Consider the following 20474-nt stretch of genomic DNA (forward strand, 5'->3'; position numbering starts at 1 on the left):
CCCCTCACGTAAACTTTAGCATCAAAGAGAAACGCCAGCTGAGACTCAGTGTCCCAGAGGCTCTGATGAGGCTTGGGGGTGCCCGGCACACATGCCGCCTCAAGCCCCAGAGTACATCCGTCAAGCCGTGACCCCAAAGATCAAGCTGTGACCCCAAAGGTCAGGACACGGCGAGGCTGAAGGCGCGCAGAGGGAGAAGCAGGAGTCGCTGACTCAGCACACGGGAGGCAGCACGATCTATGACCGACGCACACGGCACTCACGGGAAATCTCTAACTAGCTACGAAAACCAGAAAACCCAGGCAGGGGGAGAAAGGCGGAGAAAGGACACATCTGTGGGAGGCACGAAATCAAACGCATCCTGAGACGCGTGACTGCCCAAGTCTGCTGTGGGACCCGGGCAGGGCAGCCCGATGCCAGGTTGCGCTCACCACGCCCAGAAAACCCCATGTTCTCTCCACGAGCCCTCCAGACGTTAGAGACGCTCACCGACAGCCGACACAACACCCAGGGGGGACAGTGGGTGGGCACATCCTTCCCAGGGCGTCTCAGCCCAAAGCCTGCACTGTGTCCTGGGCGGCACCCAGGCCCCGCAGGCAGCCAGGCCATGTGCCCGCCGCCACCACGGCGACTCAGCAGGGCGCTGAAGGGCCGGGCCCTGGCCTTGGTGGCGGGAGACATCAGGGGCCCGAACGTCAGTGACAATCACGAGGCAGCCCTCTCTGTAGAACACACCACTCACATGGAAAACCCAGTGAGCAAGAGCACAGTACCAAGAGCCCAAACACAATTCCCAACACACGAGTGCACAGGAGCAGCACCTGGAAACCAGGGGAAGGACGCCGCTCACGGCAGCAGTGGAGGGCGGTGGCCTGGCGCAGAGACGCCCGCTCTCGGGAGGGAGTCGACAGGGCACTGGGCTGGCGCAGGTGGGCAAGAGGTGTCTCAGATCGTGCGAGGAAATACGATCGGTGGCAGACCCTGGGCTAGAGAAGGGGCGGAGATGCTACTCTCAGACGGTCTGAGGCGTGGGTGAGAAGCGTTGGCTCCAGCGCCTACTCGGCACCTGGTCCTGGTCAACAGGCAGGCGGTGCAACAGGGCCCAGCTGTAGACCTACAGCCCCAGAGGACTGGGAAGGACGGCGACACGCCAGCGTCCAGCAGAGAAAGCAAGACCACGTGTGCGCAGAAGGATCCACCCAAGAACACACACCGCAGCTTTGCAATGCCCCAGTAGGAAACAGAGGTGCAGGGGAGCCGTGACGTGGGGAAGGAAACCCCGAGGAGGTCGCAGGCAATGGCGGCAGGAAGGGATTCTGGTGGGAGGGGGCATAACAGTCTGGAAGGAGGATCCAGGTGCTGAGGAGCAGCCTTCCCCCGAGGCCTGGAACCTGGGGGAGCCCCCGGACATTCAGCATAGCAAGTCACGGCGGGAGGCGGCCAACGGCCGGGGCAGTAAGTGGGACCCTGTGAAGTAGGACCCTGTGGCTACAGACAGACACTCCTGCACCCGTGCCTGGCAGGAGTGAAGTGAGCGGGGCTGGCCCCTCGAGGCCGTGTGGGTCGCGGCTGGACTCACCGTCCCGAGTCAGGGTGGCGAGGGCGCCCTTCGCCTTTGGCCGGCTGTTCTCCAGCTCGATCTCGATGGCATCCTGATAGCTGGATATCTCACCTGACGTGACAAAAGCACACAGTAAGCACAAACCCCGCTTCTCGGAGGAGACGGCGTCTGTAACGTAAGATCGCTTGGTTACCTTCAACTTCCTCCAGTTTCTTGGACAGAACTTGTTCAAGCTGAAACAAAGCAACGAGAACGTTCAGCAAAGAAACGAGGAGACCAGCCCGGGAAGCAGCACCCTCCAGGGTGCCCGGAGGCCCTCCACGGAGCGGCGGCCCAGGGTCCCCAGCTGTCCCCATAAGTCTTAACAACTGGGCCCCACAGCAAGGCAGCACTTGCCCAAGGCACCGTGCCCGAGGCACCCAAGGCTGAGCCTGGCACAGACCCTAACGGCTGCGGGGAAGGCGGGAGGACCATCTCGAGACCCGGCACTCCGTGTGCCACCCCTAGTGGGCAGCAGCGGTGCCCCTCCTGCCCCCTCAGCGCCTCACCCCACCATCTGTCTGTCCACGTCTCCCCGCAAGCCGTGTAGACGCAGACCCAGTCTAGCCTTTGCAACTGAGCCACTTATTTCAAAATAAGAACGTGAAACATGAGATCTAGAAAATGCTGCTAGATACTCTCGGGCTACACAGGCAAGGCACGGCCAGGCCAGCGGGGGGCTCACCTGCTTCAAGCGCAGCTTCCGCTGCCCGGCTGTGTACGAAGGGGGGTCACACTCCCCCTCCAGGTCGATCCTCATGAACTCGTCCACGGTCAGCTGGCTTGTGGGTGTGTCTTCAAACTCCGTCAGCCTGGAACAAGAGATGTTGCAGGGGGCCCAGGGCCCTTGGAGAGAGGCAGCCCAGCACCCCAACCACGCTCAGCTACGAGCACCAGGCCCCAGGGAGGAAAGGCCATGCACGCCTGTCGCTCCCACGGGGAGACTCAGAGAAGGCCCAGAAGGAAGGAGGCCCTACGTGGTCACTGACTACAAATTACCTACGTCTTATGTGATCTATAAAACATCTAAAACTTTTTATTTTGGGGCAGCCCGGGTGGCTCAGCGGTTTGGCGCTGCCTTCAGCCTGGGGCGTGATCCTGGAGACCCGGGATCGAGTCCCGCGTTGGGCTCCCTGCATGGAGCCTGCTTCTCTCTCTGCCTGTGTCTCTGCCTCTCTCTCTCTCTCGTAAATAAATAAAAATATTTGAAAAAATTTTTAAATTTTAATGAAAAATTTTTAAATAGATTTAAAAATCAAATGAGTGAAACACTTCCTTTTAATCTGCCTTTGGAAACTGCCACGGGAAAGGACCTCAGTTGAGAAACAGCCATCAAATGTTCCAGATTCGTGGTGTAAACAGCTACAGTGAAAGGTCTGCCTGTGGTCGAGCGGGTGACTCTCCAGTCACAGCCCATGTGCAGCTCATGCTGGAGCAGAGCTGTGCCGCCCCATGACTGAGCGCTCCATCCCAAAGCAGAGCCCGTGAGCCCCTGCTCCCATGGCGTGGTGGCCCTCATCTGAGCCTGGCTTCCCCGACCAGTCAGTCAGCTCTCAGCCAACCCCCAACCTACTTTAGAGAGAAACTCGGGGTGGAAGTGTCCCCACGGCAGATGCAGCTGGTGTGGCACCAGGAGGGCTGACCAAGACGCCCTGGAGGGGAGGCAGGAGGCCCCTCGAGGACCCCGGCCGAGCTGGACCCAGACCAGGAGGTGGCTCTGAGCAGCCCCAGGCCAGGAGTGAGCGCCACCTACCTCTTCCGCAGCGTGGACTCGCACACCTTGACCACGCTGATGACCTCTTTGACGGTTCTCCGGAAATCGTGCATCCTGGCTGCAACCAGAAGTGCTGGAGAGGAGCACGACGGGGAATCGAGAGTCAGAACAGGCAGCAGCAGCCCAGTACTCAGCGGCGGTGAGAGCCCTGCCTGGGGGGCCTCGGTCCAGTCCCCGGCCTCACCGCGGGTAACGGTCACGCAGTATATGTGACCGTCCCAACACCCGAAAGCCACACGCTGCTTTCCATCCAACTACACTATGGTTTAAAAAGGGAGGAGATGCTGCACCACACATTCTTCCTCAAATATAAAGAGGGTTAAAACACTTCTCTGAGAACCTCGCGCACCCCCTCAAAGTCAGTGAGTGAACTCTGGGGAGCCTGGTGGTTGTCCACGGAGGTAAGGGTTGTGGGGACACAGCCCAGGTCGGGGAGCAAAGGGGGTGGGCTGACTACGGGAGGCCGAGCTGGCCGTGCGCCTGGAACGCAGGCTGAGAGGGGACACGGTCCTGCTGGTGGCCGAGGTGCAGGAGCGCAGATGCGCAGACCCTTGGCATTCCAGGAAGGAGTGGGGCAGGGGTGCTGGGGGCGGGGCCGCCAGAGAGGAGTCAGGGCCTGCCAGGAGGACTCCAGGCCCCAGGGCTACGTCAGACCCCAGGGTGTCAGGCACAGGGGGAGGACTCAGACGGGAGACCGGGCAGCTACCCTCTGGGGGGCTAAGGAGACGGTCTGAAGGGCTGGGGCGTCCTCTGCAGTGAGGACGCGGCCTCGGCCTCCACGGGTGCTGCCCTGCCCCCCGGGCTCCGGGGCCAGGTCAGCTCTGGAGACCGCCCGCCCCCACCCACGCGCTCGGCCTCGCCAAGTCAGGACAGGAGCCACCCTGCGGCCGCCGGGGCTGGGGTGAGCGCGGGGCCGCCGTACCCGCTCCGCAGAGGCCCGAGGGCCGCCGGCCGGTGTGCATCCAATCCCTCTTCATCCTCTGCAAGAGCCTCAGGGCTGTCATGGACACCTCGTGGTTCTTCTCACCGAACTCCAGCAGGTGGGCAAAGCGGGGGATGTAGAGGCACGGGTCTGCGGCAGACACACTGCGTCAGCGGGCCCGGGGCGAGTCCTGGGGCAGGGCCTCCGCCAGGGCGACCCCTCCCAGTCCTGCCCGACCCTGGGCTGGGGGTGCCCGCCCTCGTCCCTCGTCCCTCGTCCCTCGTCCCTCCCACAGCTGCCTCGGGGCAGGGTGCTGAGCCCGCGGGCAGCCGCAGGTTGTACACACGCCCCACGGCGAGCGCCTTTCCCCCGTCTGCCGCCTGCATCTGCCGGTGGGACTCTGCCCTCGTCTGCAGGCGGGAGCGCGTCTCTAGCGGCCACGTTAGTCGGCAAGGCAGGGCTCCGGAGGGACCCGGGGGCGCGCGCAGGCCCCCTCCCCCTGCCAGCCTCGGGCACAGCGCAGCAGAGCGTCGCGGCGGGGTCACCTGGGAAGGCCCTGCCCGGGCGGGGGCGGGGGCCAGCAGGGGGCGGGCCAGGCTGGGGGCGGCCGGGAGCCCCGCGGCCGGGACTGCTGAGCCGTCCTCCCCGGCTCGGGGCCCACCTGGCTGCGCTCTGGGCCCTTGCACCCTCTGCCCGTCTCGGTTCCCAGAAGGGAGCAGAGATGAGCGGCCACCCCGAGGCGTTCCGGGTCCCCAGGGCCGTGGGGGCCGCGGGGGGGCGCGGGGCGGACGCCGTGGGGACCCGCCGGCCCAGCCCCCGCACCGGACCCTGCGCCCCGAGGCCCCGGAGCCGCCGGACGCACGGCCGGGGAGGGCAGGGAAGGGCCCGGCGGGCGGGGGCGACCTGCGAGGGGCCGTGCGCGTGCCCGCACCCGGGCCAGCGCGCGCGCCCCCTGCGCCCCGGGGCCGCGCGCCCCCTCGCTCCCGCCGGCGCCTGCGCACCTGCCGCCCCGCCCCAGCACCCCCGCGGGGAGGCGGGGCCGGGACGCAGGGGCGGGAGCGCGCACGCCCTCCGCGCGGGGGCGGGGCCGGGACGCAGGGCCGGGAGCGCGCACGTCCCCCGCGGGGGGCGGGGCCGGCCCGGCCGTGACGGGCGTGACGTGCGGGCGCCGCGGCGGCAGGGGCGAGGGCGGGCCGGACGGCGCCCCCTGCGGCCGCGCTGCGGGCTGCGGCTGGGGCTGCGGCTCGGGCTCGGGCTCGGGCTCGGGCTCGGGCTCGGACTCGGGCTGCGCGCCGGCGGGGCGGGGCGGGGCGGGGCGGGGCGGCCCGAGGCAGCAGCGCCCGCCGCGGCCCCATGCTGCTGCCCCTGGCCTGCCTGCACGGCCGGGTGGCGCAGTGCCTCACGGCGCTCCTGGTGCTCGCCGAGCCGCCCCCCCGGCCCCGGCCCCGGCCCCGGCCCCGACCCCGGCGCGGCGCGAGGGTGCACGGGGCGCCGCCGACGCGCGCGGAGGCCGCCCTGCCCGCGAAGATGGCCGCGGAGCTGTACCCCGCCGCCGCCGCCGCCGCCACCGCCACGGACATCGCCAACAGCAACGCCAACGCCGCCGCCGCCGCCGCCGCCGGCAGGAAGGGCCCGCCCAGCGCCCCGCCGCCCGCCCCGCCGCCGCCCGCGCCCGCGCCCCCCGCGCCCGACAACAACAACTTGGAGAGCCCCAACTGGCAGTCCTTCCACCCGACCCTGCGCGAGAGGTGAGCCCGGCCGCCCCCGCGCCCCCGCGCCCCCCGCGCCCCCGCCCGCGCCCGCGCCCCCGCGAGCCCGAGCCTGCCTCTGCCCTTCGCAGGAACGCGCTCATGTTCAACAACGAGCTCATGGCCGACGTGCACTTCATCGTGGGGCCCCCGGGAGCCGCCCGCAGGGTGCCCGCGCACAAGGTGAGCCGAGCCGCGGCCCGGCCGCCCGGCACCCCGGGGTGGCCCTCCTCGGCCTCCGCGGGGCGGGGCGGGGCGGGGCGGGGCGGGGCTCAGGGCAGCTTCCCTCTCCCCGCAGTACGTCCTGGCCGTCGGTAGCTCCGTCTTCTATGCCATGTTCTACGGCGACTTGGCAGAAGTCAAGTCGGAGATCCACATCCCCGACGTGGAGCCTGCGGCCTTCCTGATCCTGCTGAGGTGCGTGTGCCCCGGAGCCGCGGGTCGGGAGGCGGGGAGGCGGGGAGGCGGGAACGCTGCGGGCCCGGGTCGGCGGCAGGGCCCACGCAGCCCGTGACGCGGCCCCCACCCTGCCTAGGTACATGTACAGTGACGAGATTGACCTGGAGGCCGACACGGTGCTGGCCACTCTCTACGCCGCCAAGAAGTACATCGTCCCCGCGCTAGCAAAAGCCTGTGTCAACTTCCTGGAGACGAGCCTGGAAGCCAAGAACGCCTGTGTCCTGCTGTCCCAGAGCCGGCTGTTTGAGGAGCCGGAGCTGACCCAGCGCTGCTGGGAGGTCATTGATGCTCAGGCCGAGATGGCCCTGAGATCTGAAGGCTTCTGCGAAATCGACTGGCAGACTCTGGAAATCATCGTGACCCGGGAGGCCCTCAACGCCAAGGAGGCGGTGGTCTTCGAGGCCGTCCTGAACTGGGCTGAAGCCGAGTGCAAGAGGCAGGGCCTGCCGGTCACCCCACGCAACAAGAGGCACGTTTTGGGGCCTGCCCTCTATCTGGTCCGAATTCCAACCATGACCCTGGAGGAGTTTGCCAACGGCGCAGCCCAGTCGGACATCCTGACCCTGGAGGAGACCCACGACATCTTCCTATGGTACACGGCGTCCAACAAGCCCCTCCTCAACTTCCCCCTGACCAAGAGGAAGGGCCTTGCCCCGCAGCGGTGCCACCGGTTCCAGTCTTCTGCCTACCGCAGCAACCAGTGGCGCTACCGTGGGCGCTGTGACAGCATCCAGTTTGCCGTGGACAGGAGGGTGTTTGTTGCAGGGCTGGGCCTGTACGGGTCCAGCTCCGGGAAAGCCGAGTACAGCGTGAAGATCGAACTCAAACGGCTGGGGGTGGTCCTGGCTCAGAACCTGACCAAGTTTGTGTCGGACGGCTCCAGCAACACCTTCTCGGTGTGGTTTGAACACCCCGTGCAGGTCGAGCAGGACACCTTCTACACAGCCAGTGCCGTCCTGGATGGCAGCGAGCTCAGCTATTTCGGGCAGGAAGGCATGACGGAAGTACAGTGTGGGAAGGTGACCTTCCAGTTCCAGTGCTCCTCGGACAGCACCAACGGGACCGGGGTCCAGGGTGGGCAGATCCCCGAGCTCATCTTCTATGCCTGAGGGGCCCTGGGCTGGCGTGGACGCCCTGCCCTCTGCTGGGCACCAGGAGGAGGCCTTTCTCTGCAGCTGGTCCGGCCGGGAAGGGAAGTGCAGGACATTGTGCTACCCGTCCCCCAGCTGGCTGCCTTCCTGACCCCATTAAAGGCTTCGCCAACTTTGTACTTCTCTCGTACTAGTCAGCTGCAGTCCAGAGCTGGGAACCAGAGGCTCCTCTGCACAGCCAGAGCCTGGGGTGCTGAGTGTTGGCTGCTGGGCAGATCTGGGGGTGCAAGGCAGGCTTCATCCAGGTCCCCTCCCAGTGGTGCCCACACCGTGGCTAGCTCTGGGGACCTTGCCATCCATCCCACCCTCATGAATTCACAGTGGTACGACGCCTAGCCCAGACCTTCCCTTCAAATCCACATTTGGGAAAAAATACCTAAAACAGTCCACGTCTACCTGGATTTTCATAACAAAGTTTCAGTGAAACGAGCTACCAATAGATTAGTGACGGAAGGAGCGTGAAGCTGGGGCAGGTGCCTTCCCCTGTGTTCCTTCCAGCACACAAAAAGCTCTCACTGAGCCCTGCTTCCTGGTTAGAAACAAACTGCCCCCTGGGGAGGTCGGCTGTCCCTGAGCATGCCCTCTGCTGGCAGGCTGGCTTCTGCTGTGGGTCTGTCACTAGAATGCTCCAGAAAAGGCCCAGTGTCGGCTTCTGTCATACTCTGTGATGCATCACAGCCTCTGAGACAAAGCCCTACTGTAGGACTCAGGTTTGAGGGTGGTGGCGTGAAGTGGGGCTCTCTGCTGGCCCAAGGCTGCAGACCCTGGGGACCAATGTCCTGCCTCAGGCTCGCCAGCACCTTCCATGGCAGGCCCCAGACAGCCCCTGCCCAGGTGTACTTCAGGGTAAAGCAGGCTCTTTGAGCCCGTCTTCCCAGGCTGTGTGCTCTGGGGCCAGTTGCTTTGCTTCTGAAAACCCTTAGCTTGACCCCCAGAGGGAGGGACCGAGTCACTTGGCACAAGGAAATGGCATCTTGGACAGGGTCTGGGCTGGGAGCAGACCACCCAAGCCTGGTATACCTCTGCAGCTGCACCCGCCCCTGCCCCATCCTGCCGGACCCTGCCTTCCCAGCCCCAGGGTACCACCCTGTGGGTTATCCAGGACTAAACCCGGCCCACCCTCCCTGGCCCTGCATTCCACCTTCTTGAAACGAAATACACTTATAAAGGGCAAAACAGAGAGCAGCCCCTGCAAGTGGACTGTGAAGACAATCCTCTCAGTAAAGCTCCCGAGGAGACGGAATGGGCCAGCGACACCCCTACTCTGTGTGCAGAGATCCTGCCTTCCCCGGGACACCTGCCACCAGGTGTATTCCCTCCGTGTCCTCCTCCACACCTGCCGGGGACAGACCGTGGGCAGTCTTGTTTTAAACCAGGAGTAACCTCCAAACTGTCAGGCTCTCGGCTACTTCTCAGACGTTCCTTACCATCTAGTGGGGCCCTGGCCCCTGCACGTGACTCCCTCCCACTCCGGGCACCTTGTTGCCCTCTGCCAGCCCCAGCATACCTATCGCCGGCGCGTTGATGCAGAGCTCTCTTGCCAGAAGAAGGAACGTCTTCCCCAGCACATAAACATTCACCTGTTAGGAAGAAGCCACAACACAGAACAGCATTTGAATTTAGGGGATGTTTGGGTTTTTTTTCCTCACGATGCATTTCATTCACTGTCCAGTGTGACAGATGCAGCGTAAAAGCTCCAGGACCGCCCCCGCCCCCACCCCTCAGAGCAGCCCAGGGCCCTGCTTCCCTATCACGGGCAGCTTTTTCAGACCCTGCCACTGTCTCAGCAATAACTGGGTTTGCTAACCAAGTGTAGACACCCGGAGCTCAGTGTGTGTAATTCAGGGTGGTGTGCAGCTGCATATGCAGGGCCCACTGGCCACCCCGCCCCACGCAGACTGAGATCCTTATCTGTGGCCCCAGGGACCGGCTGAGTCATGGCCATGGGTCCCCGCAGATCTCAGGAACTCCCCTACCTCCCAGGCTGCTCCCACTTCAAGTCCAAATCGGCTGTGCAGTCCAGCGCCTGACCAGGGTGCAGACCTCCTCTGTTGCTGAGCCTGAGGCTGTCCTAAGAGCCTGCCCTGTGCTGACCAAGGCTGCGGTGCTATGGGGAGGGGGCTTCTGAGCAGTGTTTGACGGCAGCCATGGAAAACGCCATGGGGCTTGGAGGAGGTGCAGAATTGGGAAAAGCCGGGGCTGAGCCCCTCCTGCCTGAGCTGCAGAGGGTGTGGCCCTCTGCCTCTGGCTTCCCCGTAGACCTCCTTTGCCTCATCAAGCCTGGCCTGTGAAGTCCTGGTTGAGGGCTCCTTAACCCCGTGCCCAAGAAGCCACCAGAAAAGAGTATGAAGAACCAAGACCTCGGCGTGCAGCACGCCCATCAGGGGGTCTGGGCAGCACACATGGGGGCTTGTGGCCATCAGAGAGCACTAAAGAATGGAACAGAGGCCCCTCAGGGGCGATGGAGGCTATCTGTGGAGCCCCGTCAGCTCAGGGGCTACGCTGCACATCCAGGCCTCCTGCGAGAAGCCCCCGTCCTCGGGCTGGCAGCTCACGGAGCATGCTTCTAAGGGGACTCTGCCCTTGGGCTGCCCACACACGTGCAGGTGTGCATCTTCTAGGAGCGCCCGGCCTTCGCTGGGCTCCTGCCAAGCTCCTGCACCTTTACCCTCCTGACCTCATGTCCATCTGGAGCAGAGTGGAACTCACGTGCCCTGCAGTGTGCTGTTCCCTGCGCACTGCGCACAGCTGACCCACCTCTCTGACAGTGTCCCAAGCACACAAAGACCTAGATGCTACGGAAAAGGGTTCTCTGAATGGACTTCAAGTGGAAAGTCGAAATGCTAAGCAGCCTGCTGGCTACAGCACCTGGCGTGATTGCCAGAGATGCCGACGTCCGTCTACGGGCATCAGAAACTGGGACATGGACTCTGAGGATCGGTGAGGATCGGTCCCTGCGGAAGTGGCTGGTCACCGCTGGGTGTGGCCGGCCAGCCTTCCCGCTCCTGTCCAAATGGCAGGCGGGCTCTGTGTGAAGGCGGCCCGAGTGCGCCTGTGCCCACCATGCCTTGATGGGGTGACGGGACCCCCCACCCCGTCCTGCCCGGGAGAGCTCACCCGGATCCAAACCCCGGCAGGAACACCAACAACAGAATCGTGAACATGGGTCAGCCGTGGGTGGTCCCGCACCAGCCTCGCTCCGTGCTCCCTGGGAAGTCCTAGGGTGGCAACACGCCGCCACACGTGGAGCGCTGGGTTTCCACAATCCCAGCACATTACTGTGAGCCCGGCCACAGAGTACTTGAGCGGGACTCCTGACATGCCACGCACGCAGGCAGCATCTGCTTTACCTGTTAGTCTAGCTCTGTCTGCAGGGGGCCTGCGGCCACCAGCACACAGGCCCCATGTGCACACGTGCACCTGACAAGCCTTCCTCAGAGGGGCGGGAGCTCTGTGAGTCCCGCACGCACCCTCACACTGTGGTCATGTCTGTTTTCCTGGACACCCCTGCCCTGTCCGAGTCCTCAGCAGTGATCACTGTGCCTGCCTCAGCGCTGTCAGCAGGGACGGGACATGCGCAGAGCCTCGATGGCTCCACCCTGGTGAATGTCCCATCCACACAGGTGTCCCTCTTGCTGGACCCTTCGATTTTATTCAGTACCTTGGAAACAAGAGATGGAACAGAAAATGCTTTCCTGGTACCCAGAGTTCCTAAATACGCTATAATGTGGATTCTTATACTGTTGAAGATAGAGTTCTTTTTATTCTAAAGAACCTCCCTTCCCTCAGACCAAGTCCACCTGGGTCTTTCCACTGGTTCTGAGGCCGAGGCTGCCCGGCTCCCAGGCCAGTGACCCCATGTTTACTGCCCCCCACCCCCGCACTAGTTTTGCATCAGACCCCAGCCCGGCGTGTCCTCTGCCTGGGGACCAGCCTCCAGGGTGTGTGGTGCACGCCCCAGTCACAGCCTCCCTTGGGAAGGGGGCTCAGAAAGGAAGCCAATGTACCTGGAGCAGGTCACTGAGGTCGAGGAGCATGTCTGCAGCAGGAGTCAAGGATCATCTGCGCCCAAGCCCACGGGCTCCAGTTACCCGACCACCTTCCCAGGCACAGACCCAGCCCCCCAACCTGGGCTCGGCCCTGGATCTCAGGGGAGGGAGGGAGGTGTCTGCAGCAGGGCTGCGCAGAACCTGCCAGAGACCCCTGACAAGCACTCCCGGGAGGGGAGGGGCAGCAGAGCCCATCACGTCGTCCCTGGAGTACTTGCTGCTTCACAGAGCACCCCCCACACCCCGAGTGGCACAGCCCAGAAGCACGTGACAACACTCACTGCTCCCTGGAGCATCTAGTGAGCGCCCGCTGGGTGCTGCGTGGGCCTCTGGCCCATGACTCATGGCTCCTGGGGGGCAGACACAGGCACAGAGGGCCCTGGTGGCGGGCGGGCACCTCCGTGGTGCCGGTGCTCGAGGGACAGCTGTGGGGCCTCTGGCATGGAACCTGTCCTCACTCTCAGCAGGTGATTAAAGAGTAACCACATCATGTCCTCAGTGATTCGAAACCCAGGTGGACCCACGCGCACACACAGACACGCGACAAGACACGCACCCCTGTGTAAGGCAACTGGTCAAGCGAGGTCAAATGTCCTGTCGCTCCCCGGCGCGCTGTGGCCTTGAGAAGGTAACCGAGAGGAGTCCGACGCGCCGCATCAGAGCCAGGGCAGGGTCGGGGAGGACCCCTGGGCCCAAACACAGGAGAAAGAGGCCCCCGATGCCACAGCGTCCCACCAGGCCCCAGACACCCTGCCACGGCCTCTGAGGTCCTTGAATAAAGGGCACCCTATGTCCCGGTCTCTGGAGGCACGCGCTTCGGCGGGAGCGTCGCCACAGGACAAGCAGCGAGCCCGAAGTGTGGAAAGCAGTCCACGGGAGCGGGGGGCAGCGGTCCTACGCGAGGGGGCAAGACCCGCGTCGACACAGGCAACACGGGAGACGCGCCAAACCGAGAGGCGCCAGAAGGCTCGAGAAACACTCGGGGTACAGCGCGCAGGTCAGGGGCTGCCGGCGGGCGGGAGGGGACTTCCGGGCACTGAGGCCACTCCACGTGATGCCACGGGCACGGGCGCCCACCGCTCACGTCAAACCCATAAGGGACACCACAGGGGCAGGCCAGGCGAGCCCTCATCAGCCCCGCTGGGCCGTCCAGGACGCCGCTGCGGCGTGGGCAGGGGGTCGGGGGAGGTGGCGGGTCTGCACCGCTTTTCTTTTAACCTACAACTGCTCTAAAAATTGAAGTCTTCAAAAGAGAATAAAATAAAATAAAAGCCAAGTCATCGGTAAGTTCGGAGCAGACATTTCAAGGAAGCAAAGAGCCGGTAAGCACGCGCGAAGGGGTCGCCCTCGGTTGCCGGAGACCTGCAGACGAAGGGCCCCCAGCGGCACCGAATGCTGGCAGGGACGTGGGCCTCCCCGCTCCCGCGGTCCGCCGGCTGCGCTGCCGCCGAACGGCCACGCTGGCACAAGGCGGGCACGTTTCTCGTGGCATGGACCACGCCTGCCTCGACCGGACCGCCCCACGTCCACCCGCGAGCCTTGAACCAGCAGCTGAAAGCCAAGAAGAGCCCAGACGTCCACCCACAGAAGAACCCGTGGCCTGTCACACGTTCCCACAACGGAGGGGGCGCTTCTTGGCACACCCCACACGGATGGGCCCGAAGCTCGCCTAGTGACAGAAACCTTATGAACAGGGCTCCCCTGGGCGTCTGGAATGAGCAAAACGAATGGGTGGGGGTCCCCGGAACAGTGGGTGCCTCGGGGGCAGGGTGGCCACGTGGTGGTGTCGCCCCTAGTCCCGATGGGGGGCCTGGTTGCAAAGATGCATACAATTGGCAAAACTCAAGCAGTACCACAAACACTCATGTATTTGTTTTACGCCAATTTGACCCCAAAAGGGAAAAGAAAAATATAGACAAATACTGCAATCTGGTCAGTTAACGACTGGGCAGCTGAAGGGCTTACAGGGAGCAGCAGAGGCCGGTGCCTTACTCTGAAATGTGCCGGACGGTGGGAGGCTGCGGGGGCAGGGGAGCGGGTGAGGGCCGGGATGGACACGGCTAGGGGTGTCCACCGTCTGATTCCTTCAGCCTTGCCAGGTGTCGGAGAGTCCCCAGGGCACAGTGATGGGGGAGAGCGTGTACATTTTAAAAAGGAGACTGGACTTCAAATTAAGCAAGCTGATACGACTGGTCTCCTTGAGACGCAGAGGCAGTGGGGCACGCGGCCAGGGCTCACTGGCTGCTGGCCGCACCGGCAGGCTGAATACCGTGCTTCCCGCCTGCTCACGCCCGCAGGGCCGGGCTCACGACAGGTCCCCAGTGATGGGCATTTAGGGATGTTGTGGTGGCCGTGCAAGGTCTTCTGTCCGGCCTGCCCAGGGGCCTGGGTCTCCACCTATTGCTGAGCAGCTGCTCCCAACCTCCCGGCACAGGGACATCAACCAGTCCTCCAAATTTGCTGGAATCGTAAAGTCGGCGTGGACGAGGCCTGTCTAAAGCCCCGGTGGCGCTGAGCAAAGCGCCCCAGCGCGACCACATCTGTTCCCCTGGGCCGGCCCCTCCTCCTGGTCCCTCGTCCTGCTCCCATGGCATGTTCCTCCCAGACATGCCCTACTAGGTGGGACATCTGCTCAGCCAATAGCAGCTTTGAGTGCCGGTCGCAGAAGAGAACGGCAGCAGATAAACCACCACCAGAAGATTCTAGACACTCCTGAGGGTCAACAGACCAAAACGCAGGGGCCTCGCACCGACTTCCAGCAGGCTGTGAGAAGTGCACACAGAGCCTCCGCTGCCCTGACGTCCAGGGCCGGGTCCACCACGACAAGGACGGGGACACCATGTGGCTGGCCTGCATCCTGCTTTTGGAAGAACGATCAGACGAGGCTTGATTTAAACTCAGACCCACGTTCAACGCGAGATTTCTCTACACGGCCTCACACCCAAGTGCTCCCTCAGGACGCCCAAAGACAGGACAAGGGAGACTGCTCTTGGCGTCCAGTCCACCAGAAGGTCTGGAAGGTCCTGCACGTGCGTCCAGCAGACGACGGTGGGAATGGCGGGGTGGCCACGCTACGAGCTGGCACCACCATTCCCAGGCCCAGATGCAAACCTGGGCAGGGAGGCACTTATTTATGGGCCCAACACACACCTCTGTTTACAGAGGAGCTCGCAGCCGCGCCCCCTGCACTGTTTCGCCTGGCAAAGGAGTGGTAGCCTGCAGGGCTCCGAGCCTGCCCCCACGCACATGCCGAGCACGCACTGCCTGCTACACTGACCCTGCTCCCTGCACCCTCCACATCCCCAGCACAATGCACCTGACCCCAGAGACAGGGCCAGGCTGCAGCATCCTGTGCTGGGGTTTCCTCTGTGTACACCAGTCCTCGAATGATCGACACAGGTCTCCGTCACCACTCTGCACGACACTCCCACAGTGTGGAGGTGCCTGCACCCTGCCCTCGGGGCTCCACACCAGGACCTGTGCCAGGAAGAGGTATGGGAAAGGCCGAGGGCCAGATCCCAGGTCAGCCGCATGCGCTGGCACACCAGTGTCCCTGCTGCCCTGACTGCTGGGGGAGGACCTGCCCCGGCCCCAGCGCCAGCCCCAGCCCCCCGACACCAGTACAGTCCATCCTGTGCTGGCGGCACCTGGTTCCAGCACACCTGTGCTCCCCACACCCATGAGGGCCCTGTGCACCCGGCTCAGGCCCAGCCTGGTACAGTCCTCACTCGGGCATCACGCTGACCTCCGTGCTCTGCTCTGCACGGGCTGGCAACAGGCCAGCATCTCTGACTGGAGAGCTCTGGGAAGGCCAGCATCCCTGATGCCAGGGAGTAGCAGCCAGAGAGGGGAAAGCAGGGAGGGAGGGAAAGGGACACGGGAGCTGGAAGCTACAGCCATTGGCCATGGGGAAAGCCACGGACGGTCCACACAAGGAAGGAGACAGTCCAGACCTCAGTCTTGAAAGGCTCACCCGTGGCTGGAGGCAAACCCACCCAGGGCCCCACCGCAGAGGCAGGCAGAGCAGTTGGGGGTGAATGCCAGGCAAGGAGGGGCTGCTGCTCCCCATCAGGAGATCCCTCTCCCGCATGATGCACAGGAGAGCGACCCTCCAGCCAAAAAACCAGATAAAATGCAGGAGAGCGACTGGGAGCCACCCTTGTGGGGCAGACCCTCAAGAGAAGGAGGGCCATGCCCGTTGCTTGAGCTCCCGCTTAGGGCACCAGCTGCCCTGGGGCCAGGCGCACAGGCCTGGGGCTCGCGCAGTCCCGCCTGCAGGAAGGTGAAGCTTAGGGTCCGGGCGTTTCCAAGACGGCCACACTCAGGCACCAGACTGTCAAGAGCACGCAGCCCCTGCAAGAAGCGGCAAAAGAGAAGTGGTCGAATGTCATGTCACGGGCTCCCCCAGACCTGGCAGCAGCAGTCCACGCGGAGGGTGGGAGCCGGCGGGAAAGAGATCCCGGGCTCCCGCCCCTGGCCCCAAGGCGAGCACACACCGAGGCTCCTGGTTAGGTCCCGGGCGGGGCCAGCCTGCACCGGACACGGCCAGCTCCCCGAGGCCCACCCGCCTGCCAGAGGACAGGACCCTCCTCGGGGGGAAAATTATCCACAGTCCCCACAGTCCTTCAAACATAACACCCATCAATTCAATAAGACTTACCTAGCATGGGAGCAGGCAAGACCAAGTAAATATTCTCAAACCAGTAAGAACTACCAGCGATCCTCCTGTCGGGAGTTATTAAAGACTTTCACGGAAGGAGAATTTTACCGAAGACACAGACTCTAGTAGAAAGAATCTACTGAGGGGCGCCTGGGTGGCTCAGGCAGGGAAGCGTCTGCCTTGGGCTCAGCTCGTGATCCCGGGGTCCTGGGATCGAGTCCCGCCTCGCGCTCCCTGCTCAGCGGGGCGCCTGCTTCTCCCTCTGCCCCTGCCCTCCCCCTGCTCATGCTCTCTCTTTTTCTTTCTATCTCAAACAAATAAATAAAATCTTAAAAAAAACACACACACACAGAGGCAAGCTCAAGGGAACTCACAGATACAGGTTCTGGGAAAACAGACTGAAATAGAGAGAGGAGAAGAAAAGCAAACAGAGAGCAGAAACTGCCAAACCCAGGGTGGGACGTGACGCTGTGACGGCACTGGAGCCCAGAGGGAACAGAGAGGATGGGGAGTCCCCAGACCAGACGTGACTGTGCCCCAGACTGCCCCAGGACAGACAAAAGACACAGAGCGACAATAACAAGCAGGACAAACACACTCCTTGCCAGCAGGGAGTGGGGAGGTCAGCGCCTTGAAAACAGTGATGGGAAGATGCAGAGTCCCCTGGACAGGACAGGGAGAGGCACGGAGACCAGTGAGCGCCACGAGAAGCACCGCCAGCCACAGGGACATCCTTCAAAGTAAACATGTTTCATAGAGACAAAAGCGGAGAGAAGCGTCTTCCAGGAGGCCGACCACAGACACAGAAGGAAACGGCCCAGATGCACGCACAAAAATGCAGGACGGAAAGGGTCACAACGGGGAAATGTGAACGGGCGTTGAGAGGGCAAGCGGCGGCGGCCACAGTGACACACTGCGTGGTCCAAGCCGCCCGGGGCTGCCATTGGGGGCACAGGGTGTGACGGAGAGCAGGGGGCAACACAGTGACACGTAAGCATGTGAGACACCAGTGACTTCAAGGAAACAGAATAAAACACTTGAGTTCTCTGAGAGCTGGTGAGAAAGAGAGCAAAGGACAAACGAACGGACAGCAAAACAGCGGTGGAATTAGACGCAAATATACCAACAAGACATTTAATTCAAACAGGTGAAATTCTCCAACAGAAATATTCTAAGACTGGATTAAAAGGGACGCCTCGGTGGCTCAGGGGCTGAGCACCTGCCTTGGGCCCAGCTCATGACCCTGGGGTCCCGGGATCGAGTCTCACATCAGGATCCCTGCATGGAGCCTGCTTCTCCCTCCACCTGTGTCTCTCCCTCTCTCTCTATCTCTCTCTGTGTCTCTCACGAATAAATAAATAAAATCTTTAAAAATTTTTTTTAAAGTAAAAAAAAAAACTCGGGGATCCCTGGGTGGCGCAGCGGTTTGGCGCCTGCCTTTGGCCCAGGGCGTGATCCTGGAGACCCGGGATCGAATCCCACATCGGGCTCCCAGTGCATGGAGCCTGCTTCTCCCTCTGCCTGTGTCTCTGCCTCTCTCTATTTCTCTCTCTGTGACTATCATAAATAAATAAAAATTAAAAAAAAAAAATTTAAAGTAAAAAAAAACTAGTTGATGTAATTCATCGATTAAGGGACACATCCCAGTATTTATCACTCTGATAAATACGTGGGAGATGCGCACCCTTCCTGACAAGTGCTCTCAGCAGGAGGGCGCCTGCAGACCCCCACAGCGAGTGTGGACGGCACTGCCCACGGTCCAGACACAGCCAAGGGCGCCTCGCCCACCGGTGCGCACAGCACGTGCGGCGCTGCAGGTGCACAGACGGGCAAGAACGGGTGGCAGGTACACAGATCGGAAGGGATGAGCCACAGTGGCCACACACAGGCGATCCCAGCGTTCCAACACTAAGGTTGGTAACTGACTTCTGTAGTATGGGCCGTCACGTCGACGTGTGTCACCACCCAGAGAGAGGCCGTCCACGCTAGTGCAGGGCACCCGCTCTGGAACAGCCTGACACAGCACGGGAAAGACCCCCTCGCCACAAATAACACGTCGCAGGCTGTGGGGGGCACCCAAAGAAGCAAAGGATAGTCCTCGACTGGAAGGTTCACTATTGTTAAAATGAGCATCAATGTCAATCTCCCCACATATGGATCCATGAACCCCAATGAAAAAATCCCAGAAGCTTTCTCATAGGAACAGACAATGTGATTGTCACACAGAAGGCCAGAGGCCCAAGGACAGCCGCGGGGGCTGCTACAGGTCCTCAGACGCGGGCCTGGGCCACGGGCAGGCGAGCGAAGCAGAGGAGGGCTCCTGCGGGCACCACGTGCCGGACGCCCCTGGACAGAAGCAAACCCGGCCCTTTCCTCACAGTGGACAACACAGTGCAAGGTGACCCCTCAGAAATCCCAAACTCCAAGGGGCCCTGTAAAACCAGAAGCTTCTGGAAGGGACACCATGAGAGCCTCTCCCCGATTTCCATGACTTCCATCAGCCGAGGGGGCAAGCTGCGAAGGTAGCCCTCCGTCAGAGCTCCGGCGGCAGGAAGGTCCCACCACTACGGACACGGCGCAGCGGGGAGGCCCCTGTGCACACAGCTCAGGGCCGGACCGACAGGCTGGCCAGCAGTGCCCCAGGTCCTGGAAGCCCCCGGCTGCCCGACACCGGGCGCAGGCAGCCCGCTCCACGGCAGCCTATCGTGGCTTTCAATCTGCAACTCCCTGGTGCCCGGAGACACTGGCCACCTTCCGACATGTGCCAACCAGCCGTCCCACGGCCTTCTTTTGACCACGGGCTCCCCGTCGGCTACAGTGATGACACATGTCATTGCACGTTTGCCCAAACTCACAGAAGGCACCTCATCAAGAGTGAGCCCTGGTGAGCCTCAGACTCGGGTGCTGATGCGTCACACAGGTTCGTCAGCACAACTGACACACCATGTGGCGGGGGTGTCTGCACGAGGGGAGGATGGCTGCGTGCAGGTGGGCACATGGAAATCTCTGTACCTCCCCTCAGTTTCAGTGTGCATCTAAAACTCATCAAGAAAATAGTTCATTAAAAACATTGTTTAGGGCCATCTGGGTGGCTCAGTGGTTGAGCATCTGCCTTCAGCTCAGGGTATGATCCTGGGGTCCCGGGATCGAGTCCCACGGCGGGGGCCCCCGCAGGGAGCCTGCTTCTCCCTCTGCCTGTGTCTCTGCCTCTCTCTGCTGAAGAGAGAGAAGGCTTGAAGAAGTTGAAGGCTATGTCCAGGCAGTGCTGGTTGAGCTGCAGCTGGTTCCCCAGGTTTTATTTCAGGAAAAAATAAATAAAATCTTAAAAAAAAAAACTAAAAAATGTTTTTTAAAAAGTAAAAACATCTTTCTGAAACGCTTTGGTTGTCCCTGGGGACACATGAGGTAGCAGGTAAAGGTGGGCTGGGGAGCCTGGTGGCAGGACGGTCAGTCCTCAACCATCTCACCCTCTGAATAAGAAACGAACAAGGTCCTCAGTGAGTGTGAGGGGGTGACACGCAGTGGCCAGAGTCACAGAATCAGACCCTGGAAGCCGAGCCCAGGCCTGCAAACCACACCCACTACTGACCAAGCCCCGGAGTCCGATGCCTGGAGAAGGATGTGCAGGGCGCAGCCAGGGGCCCTGGGACTGCGGAGTGTGTGTCTGTCCCTCCCACTCAGGGCCCCTGCTGGCGGCAACATGGCGACAAGTCCCAAGTGACAGAGGCCTCCATGCACACACAGCTCCCGGGCTCAGACCCAGCCTGCTGGCAGCACGACAGGGGTGTCTGGTTACAACCCTGATGCTTCTGCCCCCACATCCCGGTTCCCTGGCCCCGGGCCGGCCACTCCCTCTGGGCGACAGTGATAGTGCCGCTGTGGGCACTACGGGCCAGGTCCCCAAGGACAACCTTCTCTGGTGGACAGGGGTGCGGCTGGGGGCCGGGGGAGGGGGGAACTCTGATGTAGGAAGAAAGGCCATGTCCCCTCCCCCTGCCGTGGTGCACAGAGCACAGCACGGCTCTTCTCGCAGCTTGTCTACACCCATCTTCTCCCTACGGGAGCATCAGCTCTGACGCTCCACGCTCTGGCCGGATTCCAGAGCCTGGCC

The 20474-nt window shown here is 62.5% G+C and overlaps 2 protein-coding genes across 7 annotated transcripts in view; one reads left to right on the plus strand and one right to left on the minus strand.

Moving 5' to 3' along the window:
• BRF1 (BRF1 general transcription factor IIIB subunit) overlaps nt 1–20474 on the minus strand; it is a 54830-nt gene that overhangs the window by 13710 nt on the left and 20646 nt on the right. For 2 of the 6 annotated variants that reach the window (XM_072840196.1, XM_072840198.1), the window contains 6 exons: nt 9162–9234; nt 4297–4446; nt 3354–3447; nt 2286–2412; nt 1755–1794; nt 1580–1672 (listed from right to left, as the gene is read on the minus strand). In XM_072840196.1, the coding sequence (XP_072696297.1) occupies nt 1580–1672; nt 1755–1794; nt 2286–2412; nt 3354–3447; nt 4297–4446; nt 9162–9234 (577 nt within the window). Of the gene's footprint in view, nt 1–1579; nt 1673–1754; nt 1795–2285; nt 2413–3353; nt 3448–4296; nt 4447–4642; nt 4814–4957; nt 5113–6121; nt 6286–9161; nt 9235–11661; nt 11694–20474 lie in introns of those variants that run through there. The other 4 variants (XM_072840197.1, XM_072840200.1, XM_072840201.1 and 1 more) reach the window with 4 other exon arrangements.
• On the plus strand, nt 5635–7773 carry BTBD6 (BTB domain containing 6). The gene is made up of 4 exons (XM_072840202.1): nt 5635–6044; nt 6137–6227; nt 6343–6461; nt 6580–7773. The coding sequence occupies exons 1-4, from the start codon at nt 5650–5652 to the stop codon at nt 7610–7612; spliced, it is 1638 nt and encodes a 545-aa protein (XP_072696303.1). The 5' UTR covers nt 5635–5649; the 3' UTR covers nt 7613–7773.

This window comes from Canis lupus, chromosome 9 (assembly GCF_048164855.1).
Source record: "Canis lupus baileyi chromosome 9, mCanLup2.hap1, whole genome shotgun sequence".
NCBI classification, from domain to species: Eukaryota; Metazoa; Chordata; class Mammalia; order Carnivora; family Canidae; genus Canis; species Canis lupus.